Source organism: Mchenga conophoros, linkage group LG18 (genome assembly GCF_057382185.1).
Source record: "Mchenga conophoros isolate Kocher_MC1m ecotype Shallow Benthic linkage group LG18, M_conophoros_male_GT1.1, whole genome shotgun sequence".
Lineage (NCBI taxonomy): Eukaryota > Metazoa > Chordata > Actinopteri > Cichliformes > Cichlidae > Mchenga > Mchenga conophoros.
The window spans coordinates 2,118,192-2,134,745 of record NC_140543.1 but is presented as its reverse complement, the minus strand read 5'-3'; the positions used below and the strand labels follow the sequence as shown (position 1 = coordinate 2,134,745).

Below are 16,554 nucleotides of genomic sequence, written 5' to 3'. Positions count from 1 at the left end.
TGAAACAAACAGGAGGCCGTAACCTGCAGCCAGGTTTAACACTTAGAGTCCCCCGAGAGCAGCAGTGCCCAGGCTTCCACCTTTCTACCTTTAAAACCCGCCTTCCAAATGGCTGGTAGGCTTTTAGCTAGGCTTTAGCTTCAGCCAAGTGGAAGCTAAATTGTCTAGTCATTCATATGTAAATTAGGTTGTTATCTGGGAATTCTGGAGGGGAGTGCGGGTGTGTGGATGAGGGGGTGGGGGAGCTGCTAAAAGCCGTGAACTTTCCTTTTGTGTTCGTCTGATGCATTCTCAATCATCCAGGGAAATAAATCTCCAAAAGTCACCAACTTGGAGTGTTTCAGTTTGCCATCTTAGGGAGAAATCAACACACATGGGTGTATGTCCTTTGTTGCTGAGATTTATTGATGAAAACAGTACAAAAAAACCAACCATTTGTACACATATTTACAAATAATAATAAAAAGTGAGTGAGTACATTCCAACATTTTCAGCAATCACTCACAATCCTGGCACTGCCATGGTATCTGTAGTCTGCATTTACCACATGTGTATCTGTAGCAGCGAACACATCGCTCAGTGGCATGATTGTTCTTGCATTTGTGTTTGACCTGACACGTGGCTCTTTTTCCAGGGCTCGGTGTGGAGGGTTGTGTCCAAAGCAACTGTTCTTTTCTTGCGTTCTTCGCAGCTACATGAGAGCGAGCCAACTCTCTTGCAAGCTCCACCAGGAAGTCGACCCGTCTTTCCTTCGTCCCGGTGCATGCTTGATACAGCACATGTGCATTCAGTGCTGCCATGTCAATCATGTTATAAAACACGGCGACTGGCCAGCGCCGTGTTCCTTTGCGGACAGTGTACTCCCGAACCATCTGGTCCATCACATCCACGCCACACTTTGTTTTGTTGTAAAGGGTGACAGTGTTTGGCTTCCTTTTGGTGGTGTTATCAGTCTGAACCACGCTGTGCATGCTGCTAAGAATATAGACTGTCTTCTTCCGTTTGGCCGCATACGCCGTCAGCGTGGCATCAGAGGTTGAAAACACCTAAGAAATAAGATAAATTGTTATTTCCATAGCCCTTTTACACACAATGAAACACATAAACATAGAACCACAAAAGACCTGCAACATACCTGAGTGGTGAATTCATTGCGATCTGTCTGTCTAGTGGATTGAGGAATTTCCCTGCGAATCTTGTTGACTGTGCCGAGGATGGTGGTTTTCCGTCCAAGAAGTTTTTGCGCAAGTGAAAGCGATGTGAAGAAATTGTCCGTGGTAACATTTCTGCCCTTGTCTAGGAATGGTTCCATCAGCCTCATCACTACATCTTCAGAAAGTCTCTCCTCACTGGGACGATTGGGGTCCTTGCCAAGATATGGGAAGACATTGCAAATGTACTTGGATTTTAGGTCGCAGGCCACCCAAAACTTGATCCCAAACTTGTCAGGTTTACTTGCAATATACTGCAGGAAACAGCACCGAGTCTTTGATGGGAAAAGCTGTTCATCAACGGTGATATGTAGACCAGGGTTGTAGCACGTGATGCAGTTGGTGACAAATGATCCCCACACACTGGAAATTGCAGCGAACTTATCAGTCTTTGCTCGATCACTGCGGGTGGACTTGTCATCAAAGCGTAGGTGTTGCATGATGTCTTGGAAGCGGTTTCGTGCCATAGTTCCAATTATCTGTGGGTTTCCCAGGTTTGCTGACCAGCAGTCACGTAGAGATGGAACCCTGTTAACTCCCCGCAAGATGACAATTGCAATAAATGCCATTAGTTCAGGGAGGTCCATGAACCAATGAACATGCTCCGTTTCCTGTGCATGTTGAATAGTCCATTCTTGAATGCTATGAAGCATGTCAAGAGTGATGAAACACAGGAAGCTCTGAAGGCGACTTGAGATACTTTTCCTGGCCTCAGCCGTTGGCTCTCCATCTGCAGCGTACGGTTCTATTGGGGTGAAAGGGAGACGGGTCCCCACCTGTTCTTCACGCCACACTGTGCCATCTTTCGCTGTCTCAGTCCCCAAACAAGCTCTCTTTTTAGGTGGAGAAGCAGTCTCCTCATCTGCAGTGTGAACAAATTCAAATTGTGAGCAATGGGAAGGTCAAACGAAATCACAAATGCATGCATAGATACTAATTATAATTCCAGTATCTCCTCCTCTGTATCAGAATAATGTCTGAAATATCTTACTTACTACATCCACTTACTTGTTTGAAATGAAATAGGAAATGATATGAAATGAAATGTCTTCCTAAATAAAAAGAAACAACTAGAGTTAGGGTTACTAGCTAACCCTAATCCTGCTCTGCTTTTTTAGTATTTCTCACTTACTTGTTTGAAATGAAATAGGAAATAATATGAAATGAAACCTAACCTGAAGACTGATCAGACAGCTCCGAGTCCGAATCCGGCTGAAGTTCTAGGTCTTCTCCATCCGAGTCACAAGGGTTGACTTCGCTCAGGATCATTTCCAAGGCCCGCTGCATTTTCTTTCCTTGGAGAGGAGGTTCGTACACCACAGAATTCTTCAGGGCAATGAAGGATTAGGCTAAATGCAGTGAGATTGTATCCACCTCAACACAAAAGGAAGTCCCCCCCCCCCCCACACACACGCACACACAAAGAGGCAGTTGGCAGTTACACATCAGCAATCATTCACACACACCCACTCCCCTCCAGAATTCTCAGGTAACGACCTAATTTACATATGAATTGATGCTAAAGACTAGTGATGGTCCGCTTGAAGCTGACGCTCCGGTGCGTGTGTCAAAAAAATCAACACACTGCTTCAGAAGCTCTGTGTCGAAGCTTGATTCGTTTGGCCAGAGTCACGTGATCAGTGACGTCCGAAGCTTCATTTAGAACCTAACTGCTTCGGTGTCTGATTCAATGGTTTAAAAGGAAATGAATCATTCGCGGGATTTGTGGAGTGTTGTGATGGTGACAGAAAGCGAACCACTGATCATTCCACTGAGAGATTTGGAGCCAGCGAGGAATAAAGGAGGTTCTGTTGTGTGGGAGAATTTTGAGTTGATTTTGGTCGATCGGGTGGGTTTTCCAGCTCTGTGTTCTGGCCGTTTGCTTTTGTTTTGTGCGTGTTTATTATATCTGAAAAAGGTAAAATGTCAAAAATCTGCTTCCATAATATAAATATCATTAAATAACTTTAGAAAGACTTCCACTTGACTCTTTACATGTAATGTTGTAAAACTATATATTTTATTGTTTAATTAATCTGAAAATGTTAGTCTGCCAAATGTGCAGCAATTGAATTTATCTATTCTCTTTAGCTGATAGTTTGTGGGGCCCAGGTAGACTGTATACCTGCATCTCTACCAGTTTCTCTGCACTCCAGCCTCCTCTGTGCCATGTGAAGGGATTTTCCTTAAGGCAGGAGAAATTATCGCCACGAAAAGGAACAGTTTCGGCCATCGCACAGTGGAACAAATTTTCTTCTTAAATACAAATGAAAAAGGGTTACCTTAAATGCATCATGTTTTTCATTTGCAAGTTCATAAGCATTTTCCCTTTCCAGTTCACAATCAGTTCTACCCCCAGGTCAAAAATATGTCTTGGAAAATTTCCCTAATATAATAATATTTATAAATACACCTGTCTAGCGATTAACTGCATAAGTGCATGGAGGCAGGACCTCACAGCAGAAGCATACTCCATAATGTGTTGTACATTATCATATGTATATTATATGTAATGTGGTATTTTTCAATTATTGTATTTACCAACATCAAGAAGTCACAAGCAAAGAAAGACCACACCATGATGCATGTTTAAACAAGGAAAGCTTACTGGTCAAAATTATTTATTAACCAAATAAACCACATTTTTAACCACCAAAGAATACACGTTCAACGCAACACAATGGCGGCCCAATATCAGACAGAACTCCGCTCTGTAGTGGGCAATCTTAATGAAGCAGTTGGTTTTATTTTGTGGATTCAAGCGGCTCTTCATATTTTTGGCCACCAGATGTCACCAGAGAGGACGGTGTTGAAAAGCTTCGAGTAATGAACCGTTTTTCAATACAAGCTTCAGAAAGCTTCATTTGGCCATCACTACTAAAGACGAGCCAAGTTCGCTTCCATTTGGCTGACAGAGGGTTAGAAAAGTCTGGGGCTCTACTTAGAGCCCCCGAGAGCAGCCAGTTGGCTTTTCTACCTTTAAAACCTACCTTTAAATCGCCCTGCATCGTCACAAGAGTTTGGACTTTTGCTCGTCAACATTTCAGCTAGTCTGTTTGATTTCATGAAATGAAGTCTTCGTCCTCTTCCTGCTGCAGGACGAGTTGGATTTATTAAAGCACACAGCGCCTCTGTGTGAGCGCGCACATCACTGACACCGACGTTTAAACCTGCTCCCATTCAACGGCACCGCCTGCAGAATATTCAGGTGAAATGTCAGAATAATAAAATGCTTTATTTCCAATATTACTGTAGTTATTTTTGGGAGCGCTCAGGTTTAGAGTCCTGTAAAGGATCTGAACTCACCGATGACGGAAAGTCGCAGTCACACTTCATGTGCAGCTCTTATCTGGTTTTGCTTTACCTTCATTAACCTTTGAACAAAAAACTCAGGACCGAAAAGAACGAGAAAACAAAAAAAAGATCTCTCTCACACACATACACAGAGAGACTTGAGACTGCTAGAAAAACATTTCAAATCCACAAAACATATAAAATAACTTAAAAAAATATTCAAGGCTGCAGGATAACAGAGATATACAAATATAAGCTCTTATTGTGAAGTGTAAGTGGAACTTCCGTCTCCTGCTGTTGACGCAGCCGCAGTGCGCTGCAGGGACTAAAATCCGGCGGCTGCTGCCTGTTTTCGGCTGTTTTCGGGCTCTTCCGGTCAGCATGGCGCACCTGCGGCTCCTCCGCGCGGCGGTAACGGAGCGGCTCGCGGCGGCGGCGGAGGAGATCCTCGTGCTGGTGGAGAGAGTGATGGTGGAGCGCGAGGACGAGCTCATCCGCCTGTACGCACCTACGAAGCCCGCGACTGTCGGCGGGGACGCGCACACAGGTCCGGTCCAACGTGAGCGAGCTTCTGGTTCTGTTGTTTATTTTTCACAATAAAAGCTTCAGCGGAACGAAAACTGACAGACCCGCTAACGTCAAACTTCCTCACCTGGTTCCGCCCCCTGACGTCACAGGTTTGAGCTCCTCTGAGGGTGAAGGAAACACGCTGAATAAACTCTTTCATTAATCGGGTGATGTTTGACTCGAGCCGGCTCCAAGCTCTTTGAACAAATAAACAAACGTTCTGTTATTTCTGCTTTGGTTCGTTATCAGGGCTAGTTTTAGCCCCTCCCCCCCCAGCATCAGTGAGCAGATCAACACAGGCTGACCTGATGGATTATAATAAATGAGTGTTTAATGTGCGAGGCTTTCACACTCTGAGTATAAAAACGAATAAAGACAAACGCAGGTGTTCTGATTTAATCATCGTAAAAGGATTGTAAAGTTGCTTTCAGACAACAGTCAAAGTTTCTCACTGAGGCTCTTCAGGTAGACTTCAGACCCTCCCACCTGCACTGAGGGGTCCTCCAGAGATCTGATTGGTCAGCAGGCAGGGAGACCTGTCCTGGGCTCGTCTATGGGGAGATGAATGGGTTAGCTAGCGTGGTTAAGTCGCCATGGCAACCTACACTGATCACACCCGGTGGCGAGCAGGTTATCTTCAGTGTCAGCTTAAAACTGTCACGTTCTTCCTGATTCTTTTATTCACGGCAGGGGTCTCGACCTCCAGTCCTCGAGGGCCTGAGACGTTTCCATGTGTCCCTGCTGCAGCACACCTGAATGCAACTAGTAGGTCATTAACAAGAGTACAGAACTTGACTGCATGCTGAAGTGGCGACCCCTAACCCCACTCAAGTAAATGCAAGAAAATTCAAGTGTTTGGAAAAATGTCCTTCTGACAATACATTTATTGCACCATGTTCATTCACTAATGAGCTGCTCGTCGATTTGTTTTCTGCAGTTTGTGGTTCTGTTTGTTTTCTTTAAGCTCAAGAATCTTTTTAATGTTTCAAATATTCTCCAGAAATTAAAAAAAACACGCTCTCGTCCTCTGCAGACACTCAGCACCTCCAGGAGTCTGAGCCGCCGACCATCAAGCAGGAGCAGCAGGAGCAGCAGGAGGTGGTGTGGGTCGCTCCTCAGGCAGCAGAGGAGGATGTTAAACCATTCAAGCATGAGCTGCCTGAGGAGGAGGAGGCTCAGATGGTGGAGATAATGAAAGACGAAGCCCAGCCGAGCACTTCCTGTGAGGAGCCCGTTGCTCCTCCTCCGCATGGTGCTCCTGCTGTTGGTGAAGGCGGTGGAGGAGGTGGGACTTCCTGCAGCTGTAAAGTTTGCGGGATGAAGTTCAGCTACCGGGGCTCTCTGCTGAACCACGCCGAGACTCACGCCGCCACCGAGTGCTGCCTCTGCAGCGTGTGCGGCGAGCCGCAGGCTGACCAGCAACGCCTGCTGGAGCACCTACGGACACACCTGAAGAGCCACGTCTGCAAGTTTTGTGGGAAAAGCTTCCAGCGGCGGGTGGAGCTGAAGGTGCACACACGCAGCCACACGGGCGAGAAGCCTTTCAGCTGCCGGCTGTGCGGGAAGCGATTCACCCGCAAGAACAACATGGAGATTCACATGAGGACGCACACTGGCGAGAAGCCGTACCACTGCACCATCTGTGGGAAGGGCTTCAACATCACCTCCTCCATGATCCGCCATGCCCGCACGCACACCGGGGAGAAACCCTACAGCTGCCGCATGTGTGGGAGGGGCTTCACGGCCAGCTCGGACATGAAGATCCACATGAGGACGCACACGGGCGAGAAGCCCTACACCTGCCCCGTGTGCGGGAGGGGCTTCGCTCTCAGCACGCCACTTAAACACCATATGAAGCACCACACGGAGGAGCGGCCGTACTGCTGCAGCCACTGCAACCGCTGCTTCAGCGACGTGTACACGCTGCGGCGCCACATGAAAAACCACGGTGAGAGTGCGGCGTCCTGACGGGTGGCGAGGACTGTGGGCGGAAATCACACTTCCTGTTTTTACCACAGATTGGGTGGTGCCACTCCGTGAATCAGGACTTTTTTTTTTCCTTTTATAATCTGGATTATTTATCAGGCGCTGCGGGGTCGACCGCCATTCGCTGTCAGTTACGGACCAATGAGAGCCCAAAAGTGGAACGAGGTCACGTGGGCTCGAGGACGCCGCAGACGCCACGGCCGTGACTTATTTCCTGTTAAAGTTCTGGAGGCCGCATTCACACATGGTGCACTTTTAAACCTCCACGCAGTCTCACGATGATAAAAACCTGCGTGGTGTCTGCAGACCGCGGCTCACGGTTCACCTGCAGAAACACTTCTTCACGCCCTCTGGATCAGTGAGGCCCAGACTGTGTGTCATGGCCCTCTGGTGGGCCCTGAAGGTACTGCAGGCCGGACTGAGAGCTCATGCGCAATAAAAATCTCAGCTCAAAAGAGTTTAAAATCTTTAACATTCACACTTTCTAAACCTTTAGACAAGAAGAAGATTCAGTTTTGTACTCCTGTTAATTCTGACAGGATTTGGTTGATGACATCAGATTTTTCCATGAAAGTTTTCTTTTGAATGCCAGAAGAACTTTTTGACTCAGGTTTTACATTTTAGCTTAAAAATTCCTTTAAAATTTACACTGAAAGAATGAAACATCCACGGGACGTAAACAAGTTCCTCGCTGCTGTTCCTAAGTGATCGTTTTAAACATTTCTCAAAAGACAAGATTCAAAAACAGCACAGACACACAGGTCACGTGTCAGTTTCCTCTCATTTTAGTTTTTATTAAAGGCGATGCAGAAGTTTGAGACCCAATAAAATTTTCTTTTCATGTGATTTGCTTTGATCTGTGTTCAAAGGGAACCAGAGTAAATATGGTGTCAGTCTGATCAGAACTGATATTAATATTTTGTTTTATTTAAATGTTGGGATTTTGTGTGAAATATAAAAAAATGAATGCAGTGACCTCTGACCTTTTCAACAAATAAGACATCACTTTGTATATTTTATATTCAGGAATCTTTTGATGCACAAAAAAGGTTTAAATAAAGTTGATACAGGAGCTTTCACACAGCAGCAGCCCAGATGTTTTCAGGTGTCGCTTGATGAGTTCACCTGCTCGGCCCTCCGTGTTCGGTTTCATGACCTCAGGACGTCGGCGGTTAACTTTTGCGTGGTTGGTCTGGATGACGAGAGTTGGCAACAGAAAACACGTCAAACATTCGGTGTGCGCAAGGACTCAAACACTCTGTTTAGGAGGAAAAGCCCACGGATGGAAACATGCATGTAGTTATTCCCTCTTTAGTTCCCGGAGTTTTCCAATTTTCAGTCTTATAAAAACAAAAGTAAAAGCTAACCCTGCAGTTCCTCTAACGTCCACTGGAGGCTCCATGTTAAAATGTTTACAGTTAACACCTGTACAGGGGGAGGATGTTCTTACAGCTCACCTGTTTACATTTATTAAGGCTTAAGGTTTGCATTATTAGAGGCGTGGCCTCTTTGACCAGCAGGTGGATGGTGACAGAGGTGGGTGGAGCCGCTAGCTGTCTGCTGGGCTTCACTTAAGCTAACCCGACCCCTGGACCGTCTTTGTGGTGTTGGGACCCGATCCTCCAAATGTGTCTCCGTCATGCCTCCAGGAAACCAGCATGGCAGCCGTTGTAACACTAGCGCTAAGGCTCTGTGGCGTTTACGTCCATCTTTGTGTTACAGTCTGCTGAGAAAACAGGAGCACACGCGAACAAACTGTAGGAATTTATTTATTATTCAAATGTTACGTTTGGATTTACAGGCACGTGGGCACAAACAAGAACAAACACTCGGGTGGTTCAGGTCCTCACAGGGCTGCAGACGTGCGGCCCTGCACGCCGCGCAGCTCGCACATCACTGTCTGAGGCGACGTGGGGGGCGGTGCAAAACGAATAAGCGGTTCATTATAACTTAAAATACTGTTTATACATCACGTGAGCTGCACCACCTGCAGAGCGGCCGAATGGATGGAGGAGGGAAATAAAAACAGACAAAAGCCTCCCCAGCACTGGTCAGGGGAGGGGGTTTCAAAATAAAAGCACAATAGTCTAGTGGCATTTTAAATTCTGTTTGGGACCTGATTTTTAAACAACAGTACCGACACGAGGACAAAATGAAAGCATGGACGCCCTCGCAGGAACTTTAATATTAAGGCACAAAAACACTAATCAAAAGCTACTTTAGCCACATGTGACTTGTTAACTCCATTCAGTGAAATGACTGGTGAGGCAGGCCACGCCCACTCAAAAAACAACCTGATTGGTGAGAGGGTGAAAACAAACACGAGAATCAAAACACAAACGTAATGGTGTCGCTATGAGGCAGCAACACTGAGCCTTGTATACAAGCAAGCATAATAATAATAATAATAATAACTAGGCACATGTGATGAGATATTCATATTTATAGATATTTATAGATATTTATGCTGGAGGTTCCCGTTGATTGATTGTGATGGAGGCTGTTTGCAGGGTGGAGAAAATCAGCCCGTCCTGAATCATCAGATATTTACACACGACAAAAGTTCCTCACTCTGTGTCAGAATAATAAAAAAAACATTCACACAAAAATAGAACATTTGAAATAATTATTATTAGCACCAGTGTATCAGATAAAACTCTCGCTACGCAAAATGTACAAAGTTGCATAGTGTTGGATCGAGCCTGGAGCGAAGCGTTAACGCGTGACAGTCCAGACGGGAGCGTTGAAGCGTGGAGAGCGCGCCGAAGACGAAGCAGGAAAAGCCCCGAAAACACAAAACTGAAAAGACTTCCTGCCAAACACCTGCGACAGCTTATCGACACCGAGGAGCAGCAATGCTCGCGTCGCTCTCCCAGATCGTCTTGCGACAGGAAATCGTCAAGAACATCGAAATAACATCGAGATTTCATCTCATTGCAAGAAAGAAATCAGCGTTTTAGAGCCATTCTGGGTAAAAACGCTCACTCGGCATTTTATCTTTTTAACAACATCCTGAACCTCACATCTCTCACAGTCATGACGGCGCTTTCATTTTACCTTCGTAACTCGAGAGAATCTCCCAGGTTTACATCTTCAGGCTCAATATTCCAAGTTTTACATTTTTAATTTTTTGCAAGCTTGACGAGAAATCTTGATATCATCGCGATGCGTCATCTAGAAACGAGTTTAGTTTTGAAATGTTTTTGGATTTCTGCGGTTCGTCGCGGAGTGGCCGAGTTTGCATCTTTAACCTGTTTGGAGGAGAAAACACTGTCGGAGGAGGTGCAGGATGAGGAGGTCTCCTGCTGTTTGCATGGGCACGTAGCTTCAGAGGAAAAGCGAGGGTTCCTTCACTGTGTTTGCCGGTTAGAGGAGGCAGTGGCGTTCAGTGAGCGGACGCTGCGAAAGCGCCCCTGGGCACGATGGGAAATGGCTGGTGGGACACAGAAAACAGAAATGCGGGCAGAGCTTCCTGCGTCGCTCAAACTTCCTGCTGTGGAGCAGACGGCTGCAGTCACGTCGGGTTTGTGGTTCTGGTTCCTCCGCACGGCTTCTCGACGCCGTTTAGTTCGTTCGAGCGTAACCACGCCCCTGCGTCTCGGGAAAAAAAAAATCAGCTGCTTCTCGGCGGCTGAAAACGTGATCATGGTTTCACACGTCGGCTTCTGTCTCGTCAAAGAAAAAAAAATCTGAAACAAAAAGTGTTTTTGGTAAAAGGCGGCGTGCTCGCCGGAGTGTTAGATGTGAGTGTGGGGCAAGGGGCGGGGCTAGAGGAAGAGAAGGGCGGGGTTAGGGTTAAGGATTCTCCAGGGACTGCGTGTTGAAGCAGCCTTCGGGTAATGTGTTCTTGATGTCGTTGAGGTTGGCGATGTCGGCGCGGATCTCGCGGATCTGCCGGTCGTAGTCATTGATCATCGCCTCCTGAGTCTGCGCCACGTTGTTCAGCTCCTTAAGCTTCTTCTCCAGGTCGCTTTTGTCCATCTCGCCCTTGGCCTTCTTCAGCGACTCGTCGATCTCATTCAGTTTGCTCAGGTCGATCTTATCGATGTTTCCTGCACACGAAACAAAACCACAGTTAGTTTCCCCGTCAATCGCTCAGTTCTTTAATTAAAAAGGCAGCGTTATGGTTTCTCCCGAAGAAACGAGTCATTCTCAGAAGTTCAGGTGCTGCAGCTCGACTGGTGTTCTTACCGAGCTGGTTCATCAGGTCCGAGATGACCTTCAGGACCGTCTTCACTGTACTCTTCGCTTTGCGGGCGTTATCCTCGGCGTCCTTTGCACTGTTTGAAGCCTGAGGACAGGAACACGGATGTTAAACTTTTTATAATGTCCGGAGAAAGAGTCTGAGAGTTCAGTGACGAGCGAGTCATACCATCCCCGCCATCATCATGTCCTGGTCGGCCTGGGCCTTCTTCTCCTTGAGCTCCTTCTCGGCGTCGGTCAGCTGTGCCATCAAGTCGTTGACCTCGTTGTCGAGATTGGTGGTGTCCTGGAAGGCTTTTTCCGCCTCCTCTTTGGTCTTGGCGGAGCCCTGCGAGGACACGAGTTTAATCACAGTGAGAGGAGAGAAACCGGCGAGCTGACACAGGCCAATGACGAGCCGCCGCTTTACCTTCTGCACATTACTGGCTATCCTCTCGGCGTCCTCCGCCTTGCTCTTTGCCTCTCGAGCATCGGCGGCAGCGTTGCCCAGCGCCTCCTCCGCCTGCCTGGTCTTCTCGTTGGCGGCCATGATAGTGGCGTTGATGATGGGGATCTTCTTCAAGGCTTCCTCTGCGGCGGTCTTGTTGTCGTTGACCCTCTTATCAAAATCTGCAGGAAGTCAGAGAGAAAAACCCCGCAGGTGGACGAGGATCAGAGTTACGTGACGAAAACGGCTTTATTTTAAATCTCCGTGCAGATTTGTACCATCTCACCCGGAGCCTGAAGCAGAAATGGTGCATTTCAGGAAAATGGAAAAGGGGACGCATTACAAACTATTAGCACCTTCAAGAGGTTTTTTTGTTGTTAAAGTCAACTCAAAGCCTCGATGGACAGTTTTACAGGATTTTTTTATTAATTATCTTGTTTTGAACGGACCAATAACGCAGCACGGACAGAAACCGGTGAACGGCGGACACTCGGGTACCTCTGAGGTTGTCCAGGATGTCCTGAGCCTCCTTAAACGTCGCCTGGCCCTTCTTCGCCGCCTCCTCGGCCAGAGCTTTGGCGGCGTCGGCTCGAGCGAGCAGCTGATCGGCCGTCTGTTGCACAGGAAGAGGAAACAGTTTTGTGTGTTGCGTTTTTTTCTCCTGAGAAGCTCCCAGAGGCCCTGAACTCACCTGCTGTTCACTTTTGCCTTTATCCAGCAGTTTGCGCACTTCCTGCTCTTTGGGCTTCAGGTCTTCTCGGAGGTCGTTGTACTCCTTCTCCGTCTTATCGATCAGCTTGTCGACGTCCGCCGCCTCCTTCTTGATCTTATTGGCATCCTCCTGAAAACAGAAACGTGAGTTACGACACTTTTCCTCCGCTGTTTCACATTAAACTGCGGCGTCCATCTCTCACCTCCAGGGCCTTGGTGTCGATCTGCGGGAGGCTGGTCAGGTTAGCGAAGAGCTTCAAAGCTTTGTTTCCGGCCTCCTCGGCCTCGGTCTGAACCTTGGTGGCCTGTTTCTCCAGGCTCTTGGCCAGTTCCTTCGCCTCGTTGTACCTGGACAGGACACAAAACACAGACGATCAGGAAGTCTGCTCAACGACTCTTCCTCTTCCATCTTTGAAGGAAATGTCTGACAACAAAAATCACTCTGGATCTGAAGCCAGCTGTGAGACCAAAGAACGAGCTGTACGTTTCTGTCCTTTCCAAAACGATCTGATGAACAGCTTGCTGGATGCACGAGAGCCCGTGTGGACGAGCTGCAGAGCATCAAATAACATTAAAAGAATCCCAAAAACTTCAGTATTAATTCCAGCGATTGGCATTATTATGGTATTATAAAAGGATGAAAAATGACTTTAAGAAGCAAAGTAACGACAAAAGGAAAATGACTGAAGGGGCGGAGCTCTAGACTAACGGGTCGCCACGGTTGCACTGGTGCCGCACCAGCAGAAAAGTTAGGCGCACCCAAGTTTTTCAACCGCATTGCTGAACACCGCAGTGTTATAATAAGAGAATGAATAATACAGAAAACAGATTTGAGATGAGAAACTGTGTGTGTGAGTTTTATTGTGGTGGAAGCAAAACAGCGACGCTCAGAGGGAATTCATGACGATGTTTATCAAATGTGGAGCGTAGTTTGATCTTCTTTTGCTGCTGGTTCAGTGAATTTTGGTTGGCGAGAGACAAAACCTGCAGCTCAGAATCAACACAAAAAAGACGTAAACACAGCGCGGACCCGACGCATCAGCGAGCTGTCGGCTTCCAGCCCCGACGGCGTGTCCGTGTACGGGCCGTCGGGTCAGAAAGCCGAAACAGAAAACTGATTCTGATGCTTCGGGTCTGTGTTTCCGTCTTTGTGTGGAGTCCGTGTGCCTGCTCTCATTTACTGTTTGTGGAAATATTTAACCTGAGATTCTGGCGTTTCTGGCCAAACACGGTTATACTTAAAAGTCGATTCAGGATTAAATGAATCGATATCGCTTTATTCAAGCTACTCACCTCCCTCTCTGCCTGCACTTTCAACTGGACCACGGCCAATCAGAGAGGTCCCGCCCTTGACTATCTCTGATTGGTTTAGACAACGATAACGTGCGTCTGTTGTTGACCACACGGAGACTTTCAGAGTTGCAGACACTTTTTCTTTTTTTACTCAAACAGTTGGTCGATGCGGTGCGACCTAAGATTTTTTTAGTTGCACCATTGAAAAATTTGGTCACATTTGCACTCCAGAGCCCTGGGGGGAGACAGTGGGATGCAAAGAAACCACCAAGGAGTTCAGAAAGTTACTATAAAAATAGTTAAAAATGAAAAAAAAAAAAAATTCCTCACAGCTATAATGACCAGGAGACACAATATGACCACAAAGAGATGCAAAATAACCACAGAGCCGCGTATAATCACTACAAAGGTCCCAAGAATGAGTCGAAATAAAGCAAATTAACCACAAGAACAAGAAAAAAATAGAGACTCAAAAAAAGGGATGGAATAACTGAACAGATGTGACCGAAGATTCAAAAAACCACAACGTGGACAAAACCGAAGCAGGAAGGATGAAAAACAAATGAAGGGGAGACGAAACCTCCAAAAAACCTCCACAGGGCCAAACCGAGGAGGATTTCTCACACAAAGCAACAAAAACCTCACAAATCAAAAACAAAAAGGCAAAAACCACCTGTAACCATGACGGCAGGGAAAACTAAAGTGAGGTTTCGTCAGGCGGTGGGACGTACTTCGTGTTGAGCTCCTCGATCTCCTCGCTCGTTTTCCTCTCTTTCTCCAGAGTCTTCTGCAGCAGGTTGTATGCTTTGTTGGACGTATCGTTGGCGTCTTTGGCGATCCTCTCAATCTGGTCAGCGTCCATCTTGTGTCTGCAGGGAGAAAAGTCCAAACGGTTTGTGTCTTTGACGAGTATTCAGGTTAAGGTCAGGCCGTCAGCGCGTGTTGATGACACGTGTCGTGGGGTCTTACTTGTCGGCGAGCTTCCGCGCCTCCTCGGCCAGCAGCGTCAGGTTGTTGGGCGCTCCGGTGCCGCCGGGCGGTTTGATGTCCTGTCGATGACATCAGTCGTGTTTTATAAAAAACCCCAAATGCCTTAGAGCTCGGTTAGTCGCCATGGAAACAGCACCCTCACTCACCACTTTGCTGATGGCGTCCTTGGCTTTGTCCAGCTCCTGGCGGGCGCGGTCGATCAGGTTCTCGGCGTCGCGTACTCGGCCCCGGGCGAGGTCGGCCTGAGTGCCGGTGTCGTCCACTGTGTTTCGGATGCTCTTCAGACGGTTCCACTGAGTGGTCAGAGTGTTGTTGATGCCGTTTAGGCGGTCCAGCAGGCCTTGGTCCGCTTCTGCGGGGTCAAAGGTCACAGACATTCAGTCTGGCTTTCTGCTCAGCAACAGGAAATAAACTGCAAACGTCAGATCTCAGTTCAGGTCTCACCTTTGCTGGCCTTGGCCTCCTCCAGCAGGTCCATGATGGCCCTCTCTGCCTCCTTCAGACGATCCTCGAAGGCCTGATCGCTGACGGTGTCCTGACCCGAGCCGAGGTTATCGATCAGCGTCTGCAGTTCGTGAAGCTTCTGCCTCTGCTGGTTCACCTGGACGCGCAGACAGAAACGTTAGCTCCTCTGTGCGAGGAGAGCGAAGGCGTTGCCTCGGAGTCGGGCTCACCTTGTCTCTGACCAGACTGTAGCAGGAAGGACACTGCTGGCAGCCCGGCACCGAGCGGTTGTAGAAGTAATTCTCCTCACACATGTCGCACCGAGCTCCGACGAAGCCGGGCCGACACTCGCAGCGACCGTCCTCCTTACACTGACCCGACACGGAGCCCTCGGGGTCGCAATCGCAGGCTGCAGGAACAAAGACGAGGACGTCGGTCCATTAATAACAGCTCTCATACACACAGCACAGCTCGTCACCCTGAACGCTCAAAGGATTCTTAAAGTTACAGGACTCGGTTTTGTCTAACACACAGACTCGAGCCTGCCTGATGTGATGGAAGACGACGCGGCTCAGACCTGCAAACTGCAGGCTGAATAAAGTTGAACTTTACAGTTTGTTAGAGCAGAGAAGGTCTGAGTCTTCACTGAAGCAGGTGCTGCAGCGTCCAAGTGTGCAGGAATGCAAACTGGGATCCTGCCTTTCAGTCCCAGTTTACTCCACACTAACAGACGGCGCGCTGTGACATTACAAACTGCTGTGTTTACCTTAAACAGGTATCAGGGTTAAGGAAGTTCTCAGAGGATCTATTCTGGAGCCGTACAATATGATATCAAAAACAGCGTGTTGGCAGGTTGGATCTGTGCAGGTGCAGAAACTAGATTTAAACACTTCCTGGTGCACGGTGCACCTCGTGCACGCAGTTGATGCAAAGCCCTGAAAAGCTGATCATGGCTTCATGTTTCTGGTTCTAACAGACCTGAGCCGGTGCCTGCTGACCTCCGACCGGAGGAGATCCACCAGGATCTATTCTGGGTCCTGTTCTGTTCACGTAACGCTAAAACGTCACAGCGATGGACTCGCTGTGACATTATCGAGTTTCCTCACGTTTGCATCCAGACACGCTGAAGCCGAAGAAGTTGGTCTCGCAGCGCTCGCACCGAAGGCCGGTGACGCCCGGCTGACACTCGCACTGTCCCGTAACGATGTCACACTGGCCGTTGGTGGAGCCAATGGGATTGCAGTTGCACCTGTGGGGGGAAGTAGAAGAACATCATCTATGAGTAAACAACACAATGAAACACGTGCATGTTTGCGTTTTCCTGGAAGAATTGCTCAGAATCGACTAATCACAGGTTTCCAGTCAGCTGGAAATGAAAGAGAATTTAAAGTTTATCGCTGTAAGCGTGACTAAGACTGAGGTTTCGTG

The 16,554-nt window shown here is 47.7% G+C and overlaps 2 protein-coding genes across 5 annotated transcripts in view; one reads left to right on the top strand and one right to left on the bottom strand.

Moving 5' to 3' along the window:
• The first annotated feature begins 4,886 nt into the window (after positions 1 to 4,886).
• LOC146552843 (uncharacterized) lies at positions 4,887 to 8,137 on the top strand. 4 transcript variants are annotated; one of them, XM_085254328.1, is made up of 3 exons: positions 4,887 to 5,052; positions 5,763 to 5,837; positions 6,106 to 8,137. In XM_085254328.1, exons 1-3 carry the CDS (start codon positions 4,887 to 4,889, stop codon positions 7,038 to 7,040), a joined length of 1,176 nt encoding a protein of 391 aa, XP_085110454.1. In that variant the 3' UTR covers positions 7,041 to 8,137. The 4 variants fall into 4 exon arrangements, with proteins under 4 accessions (XP_085110454.1, XP_085110453.1, XP_085110456.1 ...); XM_085254327.1 differs by having other exon boundaries at positions 4,887 to 5,064; XM_085254330.1 differs by lacking the exon at positions 5,763 to 5,837.
• A 672-nt stretch (positions 8,138 to 8,809) lies between these two features.
• The window catches only part of lamc1 (laminin, gamma 1), a 47,491-nt gene continuing 39,746 nt past the window's right edge, over positions 8,810 to 16,554 (bottom strand). The window contains exons 16-28 of the mRNA XM_085254119.1: positions 16,233 to 16,375; positions 15,357 to 15,535; positions 15,127 to 15,283; positions 14,829 to 15,034; positions 14,662 to 14,741; positions 14,424 to 14,561; positions 12,603 to 12,747; positions 12,380 to 12,529; positions 12,187 to 12,301; positions 11,671 to 11,870; positions 11,431 to 11,589; positions 11,250 to 11,349; positions 8,810 to 11,110 (exon numbers count right to left, since the gene is read on the bottom strand). Of these exons, the coding sequence (XP_085110245.1) occupies positions 10,854 to 11,110; positions 11,250 to 11,349; positions 11,431 to 11,589; positions 11,671 to 11,870; positions 12,187 to 12,301; positions 12,380 to 12,529; positions 12,603 to 12,747; positions 14,424 to 14,561; positions 14,662 to 14,741; positions 14,829 to 15,034; positions 15,127 to 15,283; positions 15,357 to 15,535; positions 16,233 to 16,375 (2,029 nt within the window). The 3' untranslated portion in view covers positions 8,810 to 10,853. The remainder of the gene's footprint in view (positions 11,111 to 11,249; positions 11,350 to 11,430; positions 11,590 to 11,670; positions 11,871 to 12,186; positions 12,302 to 12,379; positions 12,530 to 12,602; positions 12,748 to 14,423; positions 14,562 to 14,661; positions 14,742 to 14,828; positions 15,035 to 15,126; positions 15,284 to 15,356; positions 15,536 to 16,232; positions 16,376 to 16,554) is intronic.